A 20,692-nucleotide genomic window follows, 5' to 3' on the forward strand; every position below is an offset into this window, starting at 1 on the left:
ATACAAATTTAGCTAGTAGTTTGTGAATACATATTGTATTAGACAAGGGAAGTACAAATAGACTGAATTTATATTCAATGATCTATAGCAAAATTAGAGAAGTTGTAAGATAGCAAGTAATTATTTTGGAAATTTGATTAATTAGGAATGTGGATTTATGTTTAAAATAATCGACCTGCTGGCATAGGCAGAATGTTAATTCACTAGACAAGCTAATTATTGAACAAATATATAAATTAAAAAGTTTATTTCTAAAAAGTCCACTACAACAAATGAAAATTACAGAACACATTCACATAAAAAATTTAAAATGTACATTGATTGTAAAATAGTTATAAATGTAAAATGAATTTGGACAAAGCTATGTATTTACAAATATTGCAGCACAAGGCAACTGCAAGACTTGGTATGCATTTTCAGTAGTGAAATTAATAATTGTACAAGGTTTTGAGTAACAAACTCTTATTTCAAGAGAAACGAGCATAGAACTAGTTTACATTATCACTTTTATTATTCTACTATTGAAAAATTTAGTTACATGATATGCACTTTACCTTATAAAGGCCTTAGTTACACCAAGTAAAAAGAATTATGTATCTTGATTCAGTACTTTTGTAACAATAATATGACCACAAGTCAAGAAAATCATGTATACAGCTTTAAAGACCGAATTAAAACAAATATTGTAAAGAAGCAGTGTGCCAAACAGCTGTGAATATGATTATAAATTACCCCACTATGATGCTTGATCTGCAAATTCCGTTACTATTGATGATTTTAGTTCAGATATACAGCTAATCTTCATAAATTTACTGCTGTTGTATTTATTTCTCACAGCCTGTTAAAAGAGAAAGAACTTGGTTATACAAATAACAGGTTTTATGTTTAAACTAAATGTATACTGTAAAACGATTAATTATTCACTGGGTTTTAATTTTCTTATTTCGCTGACTGGAAAATGCGCTAAATTAAAACTTACTGAATATGCCTGAAACTGTAAATCAGTGAAATTTTAATCCAGTGAAGATTAGTAATTTTACAGTAGCATGATTTGGAGAGATGTGCACAAGGCATTAAATTATTCTTAATGTAGGAATAAGTAATTGATCTCATTTTTAAGAGAAAAATGTTAATTATACAAAACCCATTTGAATTTATTAAAAATTGAAATGGAATATAGTTAATCATTTTTTTTTGCAGTAATAGGACATAATTATTGCACTGGAAATCCTGTTTTGTCACAGAAAGGGTTAATATTTGGTAATGTTGAATAATCATTACAGAATTTATATATTGTATAGAGTATTCTTGGGTTGGGACTAATAAAACTTGCCTGTAATTTGGAATTTTCTGACTTCACCAATTGCTTGCACATTTTCTTAATGATAGGCAACACTTTTTCCTCTGAGTATGTACTATAATAATAAAGAGTGTCCGTCTGAAAAAAACAAAACATGAATGTTAAGATAGTACCACAGAATAAGCAGTTAGCAATGGATTACTGTGAATGGAAGGTAGAATCTTATCAAGTACATTTCTGAAGGAAATTCATTTGCAACTAAAGTGGAGTTTTAATTACAGTTTTGCCTTACAATTAAAGGGGAGGACCAAAGAAAATAAGCAATTTTAAAGAAACATACCCATGTTGAAGATTCATCTAGAAGTTTCATGGATAGACACAAAGCAGCAGCTGCTATTTCTGAAGGATTGTATTGCACAAAGCCATACTCTTGTAGAGTCAATTCCATTAGGTATTTGGCTAAAGTGTGTTTCTGAGCATCAACCTGAAATATCAAATTATTCATTAAAGTTAAATATTTACAATTTGTGATGCATTAATTAACAAATTATGTTGGAGAAACAAAGACGTTCTTGTGGTAAGAAGCTTCAAATACTATAATTGCTCACCATTTATGAAGTTTGACATAAATTGTTGACAAATACTTACACCACCAGCTTTGGAATTTCTTCTAAGAAAATGTAAACAAAGTGGTTTGCCAAGGCTGTAGTCTATAGTTTTCAACATCATGCATTCCATGGCTCTTATCTGGCTTTTTGTGTAAGCATTATCTGTGATGTAGACAAAGTCTCCAATCTCTGGTGCGTACATTTCTTCATATTTTGAAGCTATGAACATTGCTGTTACTCCAACAAGTTGTAATTTGCTTCGAGACACTTGTTGGATCTGCAGGGACAGACAATATAACAAAGCAGAGATGAAGGGAAAGAATTAAAAACAATTCAAATTATACAGTAAATAAAATTTAGTAATTAGTTTTTTTAATGAAACTAGCCAGATATGCACGTTTGGCAATGGCATCAAGAAGTTAAATGGCCAATGTTTTACCTGCAAAAATCTGTCTAATATGGATACAGTGAGGAAGAGAGTTTCTTGCAAGAGATGAAATCTCAAATGAACTTGGACTAGCCAATCAATGAGAATTGAGCGCATACGTGCATTGATCTCTTGATCTTCCATGTAATCACCACGAACTTTAAATTCTTGCTGCAAGTATAAAACAGTTTGGTTCAATATATTTTAGTTCACATAAACATTCATGCCATGAACAAATCGATGCAATAAAATAAAGTGTTTGATTATAGAAGCACAACAAGGCCAATAAATCATTTCTCTTCTTAAAGAAGCATAAATTTATCAATGTTGGTGTTCAAGACCATTAACTAGGGAAAAAAAACCAAGAACAAATGCTTACCTCTAGGTGAAGCATATATTTGTAAATGTCATTAACATATTCACTAACAAGCTGTGGGTTCTCATGATCATCTTTGTCTATGTCTTCCACATTTGCTAGTTGTTGTTCTGAGAAAGCTTGCTTAATCACTTCCATGATAGGTGGACTGGGTGATCTTTTCTATAAGGAAGAGTAAATTGAAGAAATTAGAAGGGCCATTGAACAATTTTCTTGAATTAGCAACTTTGATTTTTATGGCATGTGCTATGACAACAATAATTTTCTTTCACACTTTTAGTGTAGGGTAGGATTGGATAGGATTCACTAACCTGTACATCTTTCTTAGTTGGTATATTTTCTTTTGACACATTCTCTACTACTGGTTCTAATGCAGATGCTGGTTTTAGAGATGTTGATCTTGCAAGCTGAAAGTATTAAAAAAAACACAATAATTTCTGTGAAAGCCATTTGTAGTATAGCAGCATTTATTCGCATTACTGAGGTGTCAATTTAGTAAAAAATAAATGCAAACTCTGATAACAATTAAGAGTTTATTTCCGAGAGGGGAACGAATAACATGCATTTATTAAAGCCCACAAACAACTAGCATTACAAATCCTACCTTCTTTCCTCTGGTTACATTTTCTTTGTTGATTACATTACCAATAGCTCCTAGTGCTGATCTTCCGGTTCCAACGTTGGAGAAACTTTTGGATTTCTGTACAACAAGGTCATTTTCCCTGCTAGGAAGTCTGCTCTGGAGTGCGGTCTGGAAAAGTAAACAAAGAACGCAAAGTTTATGTCCGTTCTTTAACAGTGTTCGAATTATTCTAGAACTAAAGCGGGAAATCCACCTAACTTATAGAAATTGGACGCCATACAACAACATTAGTTATGTTTAAGTAAACTTAGCACCTTGCAGTTTAGGGGGAAACACGCAAGGTCACTTTCCGTTGTTAAAAACAAATACTGTAGAATACTTTATTTTCGCTTGGAATTTATTTTCGCCATTTTCGCTGAAGGGATTATTCCGTGAAAATAAAATCCAGTGAATATACTTTTTTTCCTATATTTCACATAAAACTCATCAAAAATCAGTGAAAATAAATTCCATACAAAACGCCCAAAAAGCCTTTTCAGCGAAAATTAATTCCAGCGAAAATAAAGTATTCCACAGTAGTAACATCATGGAACATTTTTGAAATTTATCAAGCAAGTACTAATTATAAAGTACTTCCGGTTTTTAAACAAATATTTTATGAATATATACACACTCCAACGGCAAACTCGTCCAGTCGCAACACGTCATTACCAGCAAAGGTAACAAATTGAAGTAAAAACAAGTACGCCGCCATTGCTAATGAAAGTAACAATTAATCAAATTATGGTCTTTACCTCCATGGTCAAATGAAGTTTGAGCTGAGCATTGGACCAACTGAACGGGGAGTTGAGACAAAGTGTGTACTTACGGCGTTGCTTCTAGTGCGGTAAGCCATTATTCTTAAAAAGGTGGTACAGTCAAGAGAATATCCGAACAAAAACTTGTTAATCAACGTTTGCAAAGATTTTACGCTAGCAGTATGCAATTCAGGGAACACGTCTCTTTCACAAGTGAATGGAAGCTACTGAAGAAGAACTCGGAGAATTCTCTTTTGAATACACCCTCGTTTGCTGTGATTGGCTTATCTTGTTTACTAGCATGTTCATTGATTGGTCGAACTCGCAATCACGTGATAGCAACTGGTCCGCAACTATTTGTTGACAGGTGGAGGAAAGCGAACTGGAGGAGAGAAACAATCAGATATTTAAATTAGGGTCATTGGGTCAAGTCAGCAATGCCGGTAATTTGATTAACTAGAGTAGAACACAGTCCCTCAGGTGTTGTGGGACTGTGAGTAGAAGATGTAACCATGAAAGTAAAAAAAATGTGACACTGATCAGCTCAACTTTACAACACCTCACAATTCGATACTGTAGGTTCATTTCGATAGCGCACAGTTAGTGTACGCCGTCTAATAATCTACACGGCTGTGCGTGTCTCCCGATTTGGATTAAAAACATTTGTTGTGGATTTGTTGACGTTTTTAGTTCCCGTTCGGACGGGAAGTAGTGTTTTTGGTTATGTGCGTGCGTGTGTGCGTGCGTGCGTGCATCGTCATATTTCAGACACACTTTGATGGATTCCATTCAAATTTGGTACACATACATGAAGGTATACATATGCACGTGAAGTTGTTTTGAGATTAGATCAATTTTGAGCGTTTGGCAGCTATTTTAAACCCGAAATTGTGCGGATTCTGATTAAGATGGACTATAAATTACATGCATCTAATACAAAGTTGTTTTTATGTTGTTAAATTGATGTCAATAAAGTAGTAGTATTATGTTGGTTTGTCAGAATGTTACCTTTATTCGTATTTTGTTTGATATCCTGATTTGATTATGATTGCAATAAAGATATCAGTATTTTTACCACGTACCTTGATCATGCTAAACGGGGCATGATCTTCGGGTTCAGGGAATGTGTTCTACTGTTGCATCATGGGAGTGAATTCGCTTCAATGAGGTAAATGGTAAACAACCTCATGTAGAACAATTTTTTTATGGCTGCTCTCTGCGACTTCGCGCTAATACTGAATAGTTTGAAGATCAATAAATTATTTGGTAAGTACATGATATATTTGTAAGTACTATGATATATGAATGTTTGGGACTTTGCCGATCTATGGAGGTAATTTGTTCGGTGATCACTGCACTGCGATGGCCGTCATTTGTGTCAACGATCGAAATTACAATATTGAGCAATAACACTAAAATATATTCTATTTTTGCTGTGTGCCATGTGAATTATGCACGCTTCTAACCACAAGGCGTGTATTTTAACCGTTTTTGTGGACCGGACGTTCCCGGGAGAAGCCCGGGCGGTCCCAGGAGTCGTTTGGTGGGATTCTCCCACACTGTCTACATTACTGGTATTCCGGTATCTATCTTTTAACAAGTTAATTATTTTCAAAAATAATAAGTTTCCTGTGATCGATTTTTTTTGTCTGATGGGCGCATTTTTTTTATTTTGAGTGGAATGTATGTCAACATTCTCATTTTAACGATGTCTCGCCATGTCACAGTCTATGTTCTGAATGTTAGTCGGCAACGGTCGACAGGGTGATTTTAGGGATGTGCAAAGCAGGCAGATTTGTAGAAATTGGCATCAGCAAATGCTGTATTTGAAAAAAAATCACTGTGATGGAACAATGAAATTTCGTAGCATATTGGAAAGATCTTGGAGGTTTGTATCGTCACGTCATCGCATCCCGAAGACTGGCTACACTATTCGAAGTGCACTGTCAATATATATGACACGGTCAGAACAACTGAATGGTTTAAAATTTTACTATTTTGACGATGTAACTGGGTGTTTATCTAACTGCAATTTTTAAATGACCTGAATTAGTGTACGTTAATATCGTGACTACCTTCAGTGCTTTTCGTGAACACGGACGCCATCTTTAATATTTTAAGTCCGTCTTGTTGCTATCACAGCGCCATCTACGTCCAATGTGACTTGTTTGAACCTATTTGTTTAAATGTACTTTTTTTTTGCTTTTTTACAGGATCTGTGTTTAAAAGAAGATTTTTTTGTCTTTAATTTTTTTCTGTATTTAGTACTGTACTCCTCTCACCAACTGTTTTAGAGAGGCTTGCAGGTGTCAGTTGTTAACATACTGTCACATACACTGCTTACCAAGGTACTCCAGATTGAACCAGTATACATTATACCATAATATACCATATCTTTACCATACTATTAGTACCGTAAAATCTCTATTAAAAGCCGCATCCCTAATAGAAGCCGCACCCATTATTTTTGAACAATTGAGACCCAAAAATTTACCATTTCTCATATGTGTAGATGCTCTAATAGAAGCCACATCCCCTCTGTTGCATTGTACCATTTTAATAGAAGCTGCGGCTTTTAATACAGATTTTACAGTACCATATAAATTATCGTACAACAGTACCATATCCAATATTATATTACAGAGAAGACTTTCTGACTGAGAAATCATGCACATAGAAGTATGTATTTGGTCTTCTGAATTTGTCATTGTATACAAACTAAAGTTTGTAATAAAAAGATTTTTTCCTGTGTGGATTATGCAACTTTATTTGTACTATATGAGAATGATTCTGTTGCTAAGTGGTGATATAGAAAGCAATCCTGGTCCTACTTCAAACTGACATAACAGGTCAAGGTAAATTAGTGATTGCAGGTAATGTTCATCAAGGTTCAACTAAATATTTGGGTACCACATCTGGAGCCAGTACATGCAGCCCTGGTATATTCAATGATTATGGATGCTGCTAACTGGAACAGTGCGAATATTGATAACATACTAGATATAGGGCAATTGTTGTATTTAAAACTTTATCCTAACAGGCATACCAAAGATTCTAGTACATATTTACAGGTTGCTGATTTAAATAGTTGCATTTCATTTGGACCATATCATTTTAGCTGTATTCCATGCACATCAATTTTTGGGTGCCTTGCTGAAGTTGACTTTGACATTGACAGTGCATTTCAGGCATTGGACACTGCATTAAAACATGTTTTTGAAAGTACTGCTCATGCCATTATTATTGTCAAAGACTATGGGTTGGGCATATTTACTGATAAGACTATGTTCTATGTTTTTGATTCACATAGCAGAAATGGCCAAGGTTACATGGATAGTGATGGAAATGCTGTTGTGGTTGTTTTTCATAATTTAACTCAAGTTGCTGCCCATATCCAACACTTAACCACCACTTTAACCAAACAATCTCTTGATGTCGTAGTATTTGAAATTACCCCATTCCAACTTAATAAGTTGAACAGTCGCCCAAACTTAAGTTACAATCTGTCATCAATAGTTATTTGAAATTCTAAATAAACGAAATAGTATGCATACCTGTTACATAATGAAATAACCCAAACCACCATATATCCCTGGACAGCTAGTTGAAAGATTTGATGCGACGTGAAGCCTTTCACCTGAAAGATTACTAATTGTACCACTTTTGGTCATGTGACCATTCTTTTGGCCCCTCCAGATAACTATGCTTGTACTGAAGAGGTGCACGTAATTTTAAAACTGGAGAAGCAGGGTTAGGATAGGTGAGGGTGCCACTTGCACACTCTCACCAGCACATTTATTAACTGCTATTAAAAACGGACCTCTCAAATTGACCAGCTTAACGCTGAAGTTGATGAGGAGATGGAGTTTTCTCTTAACTTTCAAAAATTGGAAAAAGAAGGGGGTTTGCACTCACAACCAGAACAGCTACAGCCTCTAACTAGATATTGCGATTTTTTTGGGGAAAAAAGGGTCATATTGACGTAAAGTGGTATGCATTGAATAGTTATGAGCAAATGAAAAAGTCTTGTTTTTTATGTAAAATAGTTTAGGCAATATGACCGATTGCAAATCAAAAATTTGTTCTTGTACTTGCTTTAAAGTATAGGTTTACAGTTTTTGTCTGCTAACACAGGATTTTTACCTGAAAACCTACACTTTCTCCTTGTGTTTCTAATCAATACACTGCCATATTACATTCCAATCATAAACGTCCCTTTAAGTACATTGCTGTATACACTGAAGAATTAAGTAAGCTATGCATTTGGAAGTCTGATTTAAAGTGCGATAATTGTCGTGCCACGCATGCACGATATATATGGGTCTCATATAAACAAAGATGGCGACTTTGACTGATCAAGCTTTAATTGGGTATTTTTTAGGTGATTGGATTTAAGGTATCAAAGAAGTCACTGGCAATAATTAGTACAAGTTTGGCGACCAGGTCAAAGCTCATACTTGCGCATTGGATTTTGGAAAAATCTGTTTATCAACACTAATGTCGCACATGCACAACACGACGACTACCTCCCTCTAATTTGCCTTCAAACTTGATCACTGTAAACCAAATTTGGTGTTTTTCCATGTCATTGCACCCAGTACTCAGTTTCAAGTATTTATACAGGCATAACCTGTATTTGAAGGGTTTTTTAGCACTTTGTAAATACTTGAAAATTGTCAAGACAAGTTTAGAACATGAAGATCAATTTTAACAGTTTGAACGGGAACTGTGTCACTTTCAATGACTTGTTTTTTTCGTTTTCACTTGTCGGTCGCTATCCATGCCGAGAGACCACCGACGAAATTACCATGGAGTTACCAAACTTTACCGACACAGAATGGACACAGTACCTCTATGACCACATGGAAAAATAAAACAATGTCTGTCGAGATGCAGAAAGCTACTTTATTGTCGAAATTTGGCCTAAAAATGATTTGCCACTAGTGTCCATGCAAGTAAAATGTAGAAAAATTGTCGTTCAGAAAATATGTGTGCTAATTCTATTTCCTCCCTTTATATACACAGGGGGACGTCGCAATAATCGTAGTTGGTCATAATTTTGGCCGTATTTTATCATTTTTAGGCCAAATTTCGACAGGATACATGTCCTCCAACAGTCTGTGTATGTGCGTGCGTGCATCTGTCCGTTCGTCCGCCTGTGTGTGCAACCGTGCAGAGTTGTATTTCAGAATCTTTTGGACCAATTTCATTCATTCTTTGCATGTGCCTAGTACCATAGACCTTAGAAAACAGGGACATGCTACTGTAGGTATCCCTTTCATGTAACCTTAGTTATAATCCTCTACCCAATTAACACCTTAGTGAAACTGACAATAAAGCTATGTCAACACCACTGTTACATCCTCTCCTGTTACATAAGACAAACATGGCAGCCAGGGAGTAGCTACACAAAATGAGCCAACTTTGTGGTTAGAATATAATCAGAAAAATTACATTTGATTAAAACTGAATAGCCAAGCCCATTCCATTGATACAAGTGAAACTAAAAATTGCAAAGTTAAGTTGTTATTCCACTATGAAAACAGTAAAGGGAAATAAAAATGGGCAGTTTTCTCTCCAAGAAAACAAAACTGCCTAAATGTAAACAATGACCTGTCAAAATTTGTGTCATTATAACAAGTGGATTTTTCATCATATTTAGAGCAGATATAGCATAGTGCACTCGTTATACACTGACTAATGTGAATATTGGCACAGCATAACTTATCAAACATATAAAAAAAGCATAGAAAGGTAAGAACTAAAACTGTTTCAGATGTATAGGTATATGTATTAATGGAATTATCTATACGGGGGATTATAACCCACATTGCACACAGGAAACTGGATTTTCTTTTGTCTTAGAAGTTGCATGTCCCTGTTTTCTAAGGTCTATGCTAGTACTTTATGTGGGACATATCATTTTTATGATATTTTATCTTATTGTCTTTCTTGTTTTTTCTTTCATCCACACTTTACTGTAATTTAACTCAAGATCCTATAAAGGATACAATATCAATAAAGTTTATTATTATTATGCACATGCAGTGGTTTAGTGATTCGATTCAAAATGGCCGACTGGCAGCCATCTGTCTTTTGAAAATGTTGTATTTTGGACATGTCAGTTTTCATTCAATATTGGTACATAGATTATACATGTTGGGATAAATGTCCATGACGATTTGTTTCAAAATCGGATCAAGGATATCTGATTGACAGCCATCTGACTTTTTTGCCTTACTACAGTCACTTGGGGGCTGAAAATCAATAAATACTAATTTAAAAAAAAATCATCCGCTATACATATATAAATAAACAAGTTATGAAACATGGCACAGAGTAAATCGACACCCCGTCGGTTTCTAATTTTGATTTCTTACCTTAAAATGCAAAACAACAATTTTAGAGGGAATCAGGTGTTGCGTTAATAACCATTGTTCATAATCGCTAACTTGGTTTTATTCAAAACTGGACAAATCCCGCGTTTTCTGATGATATCCGACGATTTCATGAAGTACGCATACTCATTTTCAGCCAATCAGGCATACCGTAACAGCGAGTATTTCCTTGATTTACCCAGAACTCTGTGCGAACTCTCCTTGATTCTGGCTGTTGGCCATTTTCGTTCATGTCAATTCTATTTGCAATATGATCAAATGTGGCCGACTGGCGGCCATCTTGTTTAAAATATGATAACTTGGACATGCTTTCACTTGTCAGGCAACACAGTCTGTTGTATACTCCACTTTGGACTCAAGTTTCAAGGACACGCTCGCAACAACCTCTCCACTTTAATATGACAAGCACAAAGAGAACTTTCACAAATTTAACGGGGACTGTGTCATTTTCAATGACTTGTTTATAAAATGGCCTTAGCACATAACAGAATGTCAAAGAGCTCCAAGGTAACATGCTTTTGAAAAAGGAATATCGTATATCCTGTGTACCTTCATTGATTTGGCAAGATGAAAAGATGGTTAAAGCAGCAACATGCATCTCTAACACTGTTCATTTGTACAGTTCAATATTTGTTTCTCATTCTATCTTGTATGGCATACTTCACAAAACTGATGAGTAATGTTGTGAATGAGTCATCGTTAAATGCAATGATTATGTAAAATCAATATTGCAATATGTACTGTAGTTTATCGTTGCTGTAGAAATCAGCCACCAGTCGGTCAAAAGGACCTAGTTTGTTTTTGGCAATGATAAACAAAAAAATACACCGACAGAAAATTGTGTTCCTGTTTTGTTGAGACCACCTATATTCCATTTTCCCTTACTGGAGAACAAAACTGCATGTCTGGTTTATAAAGTGTAACACTGATATCTACTGTCATCCTTTGTCAAATGTGTTAAATACAGGCAGCAGTTAAACCATTTAATTTACATGCCTTTGTGAAATACTGTATTACATGTATGCTTGACTATATTAAATATACTAATTCATGAAAAGTGTATGTACCAGTATTTGTCATTGTGAGTAATGAAGTGCAAGTTATTACATGTATAGCATGATGACCACTGCCCTTTAATCTTTACTTTGACGACCCTTTAATGTTGCTCAGAACCACTTTCATTACCAATATGTACATTAACATACAAGTCCCATAGCAACAGGACACTCCATGATGACCATCACCTTTTAAGTTTGACATCTGACATTTATTGAAAAATGGCATGAAATGTTCAAAATACTTTCTGAAATTTGGTGTGCAGTCTATTGGATAAGTACCTTACAAATAGAGGTTCATGATTAGTCGCATGGTGTGCTCTAAAAATTGGGATTGAATACAAACTGTAAAAAAGACTTGAAATTAGGGTACACAATGTATTTATTATGGCAAAACATGTAACATTAGCAATCATGATTCTGATGTGAAGCAATTCAATCGTGTATACAGTGAGGACCCTTGACAGGCTGATGAGATGGAATGTGCCGTGTGGTGGATTAAATCCATGACTACCCTTTACCCATGAATGCTAAAATGATACTGACAATCAAGGAAGAGAAATAACAGAAAAACAGTGTTCACATACCAGTGCTAACATTTCATTTAATCTTAAAATAAGTACAATTCATGTGATTTATTTACATTTGTTACAAATTGGGTTCATAAATAAGCTATAACATGGGGTAGCCACCAACTGTGTTGATGAAAACATCTACGATCGTGATTTATCCATTGAAATTAGGCACTAACTTTTGGTTGTGTCCATCTCGAGCCAAACTGAGCTATGTCAAATATGCAACATTCCAATACAATGTTTTATTTGGAGATCATTTTTCCGCCAGTCTGCCATATTTAATCAAATTTTAGTTATAAATCAACAGCCGAAAACACGTTTTTTTTTTGGAGTGAAGTGGGTCACCTCTTTCTATGTGCTATTTGTCATTTACTGTAAAAGGATTAATTATTCACTGGGTTTTAATTTTGCTTATTTCGCTGACTGGAAAATGCGCTAAATTAAAACCCACTGAATATATGTAAAATTTAGCAGAGAACACATCGTCTAAATGATAAAACAGAGTATTTAAAACCCACTGAATATGCCTGAAATGGTAAATCAGCGAAATTTAAACCCAGTGAAAATTAGTCATTTTAAAGTACTTGATGGAAATCAATTCTTAACACAAATTAAAATATTTTTGTACAAAATTTAATAATAAACTACACATTCTAACTGGTATTTATTGCATTGCACCAGTGTTGCAAACAAGTTCATGATACAGCTCATATGAAAGTGCATGTGTACTTTATGTTCAATGTATTTCTCTGGAACAGTATTTGTTGAAATTTGATCTATTATGTTCCATGTATGTCTGAAAAGTCTGCATGATCAAGATCTAGAATGACAGGAATGTTAGGATCTTGATTTTTTAGCTTTTAAATTAGAATCATTTGGTCATCTTGAATTGTATCGATTATGTATATATTTAACATGAGATGTATAATGTACATGTGAAGTCTGAACATGTTAAGGTATGTCAATGATATGGATCCTAAAATGTAACAGGTTTGAATAAAATCCATTTACACACAATCAAGATCTGGTCCGAAAATGACAAATGCTTGATTTTGAAGAATTTTATGCATTAAAATGGCTGCCATTCGACAATCTTAAATTGAATCATGAAACAAGTACACATGCATATGTATCCCATGATATACGTGTGAAGTTTGAACATGATTGGTTTAGGTAAGTGCGAAATATGGATTCACAGAGGTGACCAGTCATAACACTGAGTATATGAACCAGACAATATTGTCAATGAGCAAGGATAGTTGAGTTATCCACACTAGCAGTGTACTGTTTGTTGCAAGGAATTGATAAATTATGATAGATTGAAAGCTTTGTAGGAGCATTGCAGGATTGTGTGGCCTCAGTGTGTGTTCAAAAAATATGCTAAATCATAACATTATTCAACTATTGTCTTCAGTGTTCTGACGAAGTCCAACTTTTAAATATGGATCTAAATGTTGAAAAATTTGGCGTGGCAGTAAGTTGACTAAAGTCCTGATCTCCAAGATGGCACGGATCTGTAAAAACAAACAAATAAACATTTAATACAAAGATCCTTCAATGGTCAAGAATACCAGTTTTGTGATTTCAATTTGCTTTGTTAATAATTGGGATGACCAATATGCAGAGCAAATAAAACCATACCTATGTGGTATATGCAGCATTTGTCCTGAGTGTGAGCTTTCTGAATCCTTCTGTCTTTCTTTCCACCCTTCTGTTAATTTATATAATCGAGACGGATCTCTCTGAACTTGAACTTTGACCTGGAGGCAGTAAACATTCAATAGATTACAACACAGTACTACTCTTTATTTTGCTCAGTGCAGAAAACTTCTGTCATACAACAAAATTGTTTTACCTGTCCCTTCAGTTTTTCTAATTGTTGTTGTTTCTTCTGCCATGCAGCTTCCTTGGCTTTCTCTTTTGCTTGTTTCTCTATCAATCGCCTCTGATCTCTTTCTTGAAAACGTGAAATCTCAGCCTCCGCAACCCGTCGCTTCTCCTCCAGCTCAATTTCTCTTCTAATCTGCATCTCAATATGTTGATTTTCCTCTTCCTCCTTCTTCTGCTTGGCATATTCTCTCACTCTTGACTTGAGTTCCAACTGCAATAAATATAAAACATTTTAGATTTCAGGAATTCCATTTGTGGGTTATGCTTCTAAATTTCAGATGGGTAAACACTATTTGACACTGCATAGGTGTAATTCAATTTTACAAGTACAGTTTGATATACTGAACATACATTGGAAGTTAATCTTTCAAAGAAATCGCATAATAATACAAGTCATTGTCAATGACACGTCCCCGTTCCGTTCATATTTGAGTGACATATACATTCAAAGCAGATCATGACCGAAATGCACCTGCATATTTACCACACATTGTGCTAAATCTGAACAAAATCCATCCATGCATGACTGAGATCCGGTTCTGGAATTGTGAAAATACGTGATTTTGATGCATTTTCGGCCTTAAAATGGCCATCATTCCACTATTGTTAAGCAGATCATGAAACAAATGCACATATCTATTTGTGACATGATGTACCATGTGTGTGTGAAGTTTGAACTTGATCAATCCAGACATGTCTTGGATACGGATCCAGAACTGAATTCTTTAACAAAATGGCCGCCAGTCGGCCATTTCAAACTTGATCCGAAAAAAAAAAGACGTGCATCAAGGTCCTATTATGTTTAATGTATGTACCAAATTTGAACAAAATCCATCCATGCATAACTGAGATACGGGTCCGGAATGGTGAAAATGTGCGATTTCAATGCATTTTCGGCCTTAAAGCGGCCCCCATTTGGCTATCGTTAATGAGATCATGAAACAAATGCACAGACATATTTGTGACATGATGTACCTTGTGTGTGTGAAGTTTGAACTTGATCAATCCAGACATGTCTCGGATACGGATCCAGAACTGAATTCTTTAAAACAAAATGGCCGCCAGTCAGCCATTTCGAACTTGATCCGAAAAAAAAAATGACGTGCATCAAGGTCCTATTATGTTTAATGTATGTACCAAATTTGAATGAAATCCGTCCATGCATAACTGAGATCCGGGTCCGGAATGGTGAAAATGTGCGATTTCAATGCATTTTCGGCCTTAAAGCGGCCGCCATTTGGCTATCGTTAATGAGATCATGAAACAAATGCACATACATATTTGTGACATGATGTACCTTGTGTGTGTGAAGTTTGAACTCGATCAATCCAAACATGTCTCAGATACGGATCCAGAACTGAATTCTTTAAAACAAAATGGCCGCCAGTCAGCCATTTCGAACCCGATCCAAAAAAAAAAATGACGTGCATCAAGGTCCTATTATGTTTAATGTATGTACCAAATTTGAACGAAATCCGTCCATGCATAACTGAGATCCGGGTCCGGAATGGTGAAAATGTGCGATTTTGATGCATTTTCGGCCTTAAAATGGCCGCTATTTGGCTATCGTTAATCAGATCATGAAAAAAATGCATGTGCATATGTCCCATATAATGTGTGATGTATGAGTGAAGTTTGAACTTAATCGGTCCATGCATGTTCGAGATACAGGTGATCACGGACGCATGGACGCACACAGGGCAAAACATAAGTCCCCGTTTTCGGACTGCGTCCGAACGGGGACTAATAATATCAGCACACCATAATATAGGTATAGTTATGTCTGCAATTCTGTAGATTAAAATTACAAGTTTCTTGATTCTGTAAATAGAAACGTCTTCTCTATCATGTATTTTTCTATGATGCAATGTGTGAAACTGAGTGAAAACATTTGTTTTGAGATAGTGATATTTGAGAAAAGGTTGTAGTAGCTATACATGTACAGTAAATAAACTAGGTAAATAAACCGTACAAAACAATTTCCCAGATTTCATAACTTCATTGAAATATGACTGCATCTAAAACAATAAGAAATCACCTGTCTTTTTCTTTCTTTCTCTCTGTTTTGAGCGTGTCGAAGTTGTTCTTTCATTTTCTTCTCTTCTTCTTGCATGCGTTCCAACTCTTTTTGCACCTGAAGACAACATACAAGTACATGTACTAGTAAATGATTCAATTGTATATGACCCACTAGGTGTTCTTAAAAAGGGATATACACTTAATTTGGGAGAGGGCAATGAAGGGTAGGGCTAGGAGTTACAGTTAGGATATGGATGGGGTGCAATTTAAAATCTTGTTGTAAATGGTATTCAAATTTATTATGACAAGATTGCATACCTTCCACGCATTTAATTTTTCCATTTTTTCTATTTTTTCCTTCTCCATTTGTTGAGCTTTTTTCTGCTTTGTTTCTTCATCATCACTGCTCTCAATATCATCTTCACCAACCTTAGATATCAACTCCTCCTTCTCAGCCTGAAAGAAGAAATCAAAGTAAGCACTCCTGTGTGCTGAAGATATTGAAGGCATGAGTACAAATAAGGAATAGTGTATTTACCATATATTTACATTTAAAACATTTGTTCTATAATTGTAGCAAATACAGCAATGTTCAGGGTGGTTTCAAGTTATTAAACAAATATAAATGGTTTAACAACTCAACTCTGCTTGCTCATTGACAAGTCAATGTATGACTTAATATTTTGGTAATATATCTTGTCAGATAACAAAATTATAGCACCAGTTGCATGTCCCTTTCTGCAACAGTACATTAGATATTATAGTTATGCATTTATTGAGGTCACATCGTCATCTAAATATTAGTCATATCACATTGATCTCAACTAAAAGCTAATCAGGTTTGTGCATTATCCCAGTGTACATGTATCTATGTACCATGTTTCATCAAAACCTGTTGAATGGTACTTGAGAAACAAGTGACAATGCTTAAAATTTGCTAATTAATAAGCAAATTAGGGTATTAATATGAACTAGACTTTAACCAAAAACTAATCAGGTCTGTGCAATATCTTGTGCCTCAAGATTCCTTTAAAATCCGTTGAATGGTTCTTCAGAAAAAAATTTAAAATCTTAAATTTGGCTAATTAATATGCAAATTAGGTAATTAATATGCACTAGACTTTAACCAAAAACTAATCAGGTCTGTGCAATATCCCAGGGCATCCATGTATCAAGTTGTACCAAGTTTCAAATCTGTTGAATAGTACATGACAAACAAATGAAAATGTTTAACATTGGCTAATTGATATACAGATTGGATAATTAATGTGCATGGATTCACAAACTAATCAGGTCTTCGCAATATCCCAGGGCATCTATGTACCAAGTTTCATTGAAATTTGTTGAATAGTACATCAGAAACAAATGAAAACACTTAAAGTTGGCTAATTAATCTGCAAATTAGGTAATTAATATGCACAGGGCATCTGTGTATCATGTTTCATTGAAATGTAATGATTAGAACTTGAAATAACACACACACAGACAGACACACTAACTGCAATGACTCCCATTGTGTGCATCACACACGAAAGTCAAAAACTGACATTTGTATCTACAGTGTTATAATAAGTACCAACCATGGTTAGTAAAAAAGACAGTTAAAAGGTGTGTGCCTAATCCCTCGAGAATGCGTGTCACGCTGTATACACCCTCTATCGCTTGAGATTTCAAGGTCCACCATTTTGTTTATTTCTTGTGTCGATCACTTGATGTCCCGCGAATTTGAATTTGTTAGCTCGTTTTTGATAGAATATCCACGTTTAGTGCACAAGCTCTAGGAGAACTATACGTACATTTCGAATGAGTACTGTAAAATCTGTATTAGAAGCCGCGGCTTCTATTAAAATGGTACAATGCAACAGAGGGGATGCGGCTTCTATTAGAGCATCTACACATATGAGAAATGATGAATTTTTGGTTCTCAATTATTCAAATAGAATGGATGCGACTTCTATTAGGGATGCGGCTTCTAATACAGATTTTACAGTACTCTTTGTGACTATGATAACATTCAGAATCGAGAATCGTCATTTATCGTTTTCACTGTTGTGTGTGAGTAAGCTTGGGTCCCGGAAAAAAAAGTGACGAAAATTCTAAAGTCATTATTTTAAAATACATTATATTATGAAAAATACTACCAAATGAATTTTTAGTATACTACTGTGCATACTTATGACGGTTGTATGTGATTTGGGGGCTTATTAGAGTAAAATTGATCGGTGTGTTTTCGGGTCACTGTATTTTGTTTAAAGTCTACACTTTTTTTTTGTATACGCCGTAAAAATCGTTAAAAATGTATTCAACATTTTCCGCCAGTTTCATAAAATGCCTGTTTAATTGATCTTGTCTGTCCTTGTTTCAGTTTTTTAGCAAATTGTTCATGTTGCAATATTCAGCATGCCGTTAAATGCGGTTTTAGTCAACACAAAATCTTTTGGACACGTTGAACTCTCGGTACAACTTTCTAGCAGTCTCTTCGCCAAAATAAATTTTTCGAACCCTTTTTAACTGTTCTTAATTTCATTGGAACTGCCTGTTGTTGCATATTTGGTCTGCTTACATGCATTTTGTAGGGCATGGACGGGTTATTTCAGTTATCTTATCGCATGGCTGAAATATAAACATTTGTATGGTTTCTTTGACATCTTTTTTCTGATCATGAGTTGTTGGTTTTTTTATTTCAGTTTTCTGCTGATTTTGTTTTTAGAAACGAAAATGACATACAAGACTGTCAAATTTGTATTGAGTTTAAACTGAGCGACAGGTTTTGTCAGGATTCACTGGAACAACTTACACTTTTTTAACTTAAAGCATCGACAAAATGGCGTGCAGTTGTTGATTGCAATGAACTCTGGGGGAAAATGATGTCATATTTGCGTGATTTCCTGTCTACATTTTATGTATGATTAGTCTATCTTTATCACAGATTAGAACGTCTTTTGTTTCAAATGTTTACCCGTGACATGCATCCAATGAAAAGAACATGGTTTGTTTCCTAACCGTCTTTTTTAGTAACCGTGTACCAACCATTGGCATTTAGTTCAAACTTTACAGACAGAATCTTTAAAGGACTGACTTGATCACAACACAAATGTACTCACACACATTGATCTGTCTGTGTTTTAGTAATTAAATCTTCTGTTGAAGGAACAAAACAGTTATGGAAAACTTTTATCAAAGAGTTTACCTTTTTCTGTATTTTCCATTTTTGTATTCCAATTTTCTTTTTATCCAACAAGGCGAGGTATTCCTGATACCAATTCTCATGTTCTTTCACTTCCAGCATTGTGCGACCTGGGAGTGAATTGAGTGCCACGTCTAAAAATGACTGTTTACCCTACAAATGAAATAAACATGTGAAAGGTACATAACATCAATGACAAAAATACTGATAACGATAAACACATGTTTGGGCAAAGTCTCTCCACAAGAGAGGACTGTGGTTTGGGTCAAATTGCAGACATGAATGAAGTACATAAAGGGGAACCGCTCAATTCCATGGATTGCACCAAAGAATCATGGGACATTATTGTTTATGTTGTTTACAATGTTAATCTATCTTTTGTTATCCATTGTTATTTTGATCCAGAAAGTAAACTTGTTGTAAGATTAGGCTTAACTGGAAGGTGCCCCTTTAAGGAATTTGTTTTCTGAATGAGTGTGATGCTTCAGAACATTCTTTGTAGTGGCAAATAAATTTGACAGGTCCACACTTGTGATAATAGGCACTAAAGTAACTATTCAAGACTGAGGGTATATGGTGAGGGTTTGGGTTAAAGCATGGCTCCACAATCCCAGGTATTGCACCAGTGCATCATGGGAAATGTAATTTGCATGGTCTACCCAGTTGTTTACTTGGTACACAGCTGTTAAATTTCAACTGGAGGTGTTAATTTCGTAAGCTAACATCGTACATTATGCTATTATCTGATTTCAAAGGACCCATTGAATAGCGTTATTCAATGCTCATGGGGCTCACGAAATCTTTTGAAAGCAGTTGGGCTCCTTATATAGTTCTGTGCGCATACAGTGCAGTGTCATAAATTAATTGTGTTTTTTTGAATGACCTGCACAATGTAGTTATCGCACAGTACAAATTAAAAAAAAAAAAAAAATTTGTGATACGGTTCTGTGGCACGGGCATACCCAGTTGCCCAACACCCAATATGTGCACGACTCATATGTTACAAAAAGGTCTTGAACACTGACAATGTTTTCAGTCACCAATCATTTTACTGTGTGTACTAGTATGTATTTCAGGGTACATAACTTTTTTATTTATTTCGAGACACATTTGTACTTTGTCGGGAACGTCATATATTAAATTTGAGAAATAGACTTGACATATTGTTGGGAACACATTTGTTAACGAGCACCTCAAAAGGACTCAGCTATTATCATGTTATCATGACCAACCAGGCCTGTCACATTCGCCAATGAACTAATCTAGGCCAGTACCCACAGCTTGGTTCGTCTTTTTATTGACAGTAGGGTGAAAATCATCTTTTTTTCTTCTCCTAACAGACCTAGTTCACTTCTGTTGAAGAATCGAGCAAGTTTACAAGCCCTGAGACCGTGAATGTCTTTCTTTGCACACATACATATATACATAGCTCAAAGCATATCATTTATTAGCTCCATGATATCATCAAATCCTCCAT

At 35.1% G+C, this 20,692-nt stretch overlaps 2 protein-coding genes and 1 long non-coding RNA gene across 3 annotated transcripts in view; 1 reads left to right on the plus strand and 2 right to left on the minus strand.

The window, feature by feature from the left end:
- Nucleotides 1-216: 216 nt before the first annotated feature.
- ccnb (cyclin B) lies at nt 217-4,310 on the minus strand. Its single transcript, NM_001165008.1, has 9 exons — nt 4,163-4,310; nt 3,316-3,462; nt 3,023-3,118; nt 2,715-2,873; nt 2,348-2,506; nt 1,949-2,185; nt 1,641-1,784; nt 1,334-1,438; nt 217-838 (listed from the first exon to the last, which is right to left on the minus strand). The coding sequence occupies exons 1-9, from the start codon at nt 4,187-4,189 to the stop codon at nt 737-739; spliced, it is 1,176 nt and encodes a 391-aa protein (NP_001158480.1). The 5' UTR covers nt 4,190-4,310; the 3' UTR covers nt 217-736.
- A 963-nt stretch (nt 4,311-5,273) lies between these two features.
- On the plus strand, nt 5,274-6,854 carry LOC146734923 (uncharacterized). Its single transcript, XR_014931283.1, has 2 exons — nt 5,274-5,357; nt 6,305-6,854. It is a non-coding gene; the product is annotated as an uncharacterized LOC146734923 (long non-coding RNA).
- A 6,624-nt stretch (nt 6,855-13,478) lies between these two features.
- Nucleotides 13,479-20,692, minus strand: part of LOC100377612 (coiled-coil domain-containing protein 112-like) — a 62,707-nt gene continuing 55,493 nt past the window's right edge. Inside the window, exons 8-13 of the mRNA XM_085506860.1 lie at nt 19,219-19,368; nt 16,347-16,484; nt 16,048-16,143; nt 13,975-14,220; nt 13,761-13,879; nt 13,479-13,633 (exon numbers count right to left, since the gene is read on the minus strand). Of these exons, the coding sequence (XP_085362986.1) occupies nt 13,603-13,633; nt 13,761-13,879; nt 13,975-14,220; nt 16,048-16,143; nt 16,347-16,484; nt 19,219-19,368 (780 nt within the window). The 3' untranslated portion in view covers nt 13,479-13,602. The remainder of the gene's footprint in view (nt 13,634-13,760; nt 13,880-13,974; nt 14,221-16,047; nt 16,144-16,346; nt 16,485-19,218; nt 19,369-20,692) is intronic.

Source organism: Saccoglossus kowalevskii, chromosome 13, assembly GCF_978046115.1.
Source record: "Saccoglossus kowalevskii chromosome 13, keSacKowa6.1, whole genome shotgun sequence".
Taxonomy (NCBI): domain Eukaryota; kingdom Metazoa; phylum Hemichordata; class Enteropneusta; family Harrimaniidae; genus Saccoglossus; species Saccoglossus kowalevskii.

Bases quoted from the DNA above. Each gene is read 5' to 3' on its own strand.
- ccnb (NM_001165008.1), bottom strand. From the start codon at position 4,189: ATGGCTTACCGCACTAGAAGCAACGCC. The intron at 1,439-1,640 runs GTATGTTTCTTT...TGTTTTTTTCAG, and splicing joins TAGATGAATCTTCAACATGG to ACGGACACTCTTTATTATTA. The intron at 839-1,333 runs GCAAGTTTTATT...CTCTTTTAACAG, and splicing joins CAGAAAATTCCAAATTACAG to GCTGTGAGAAATAAATACAA.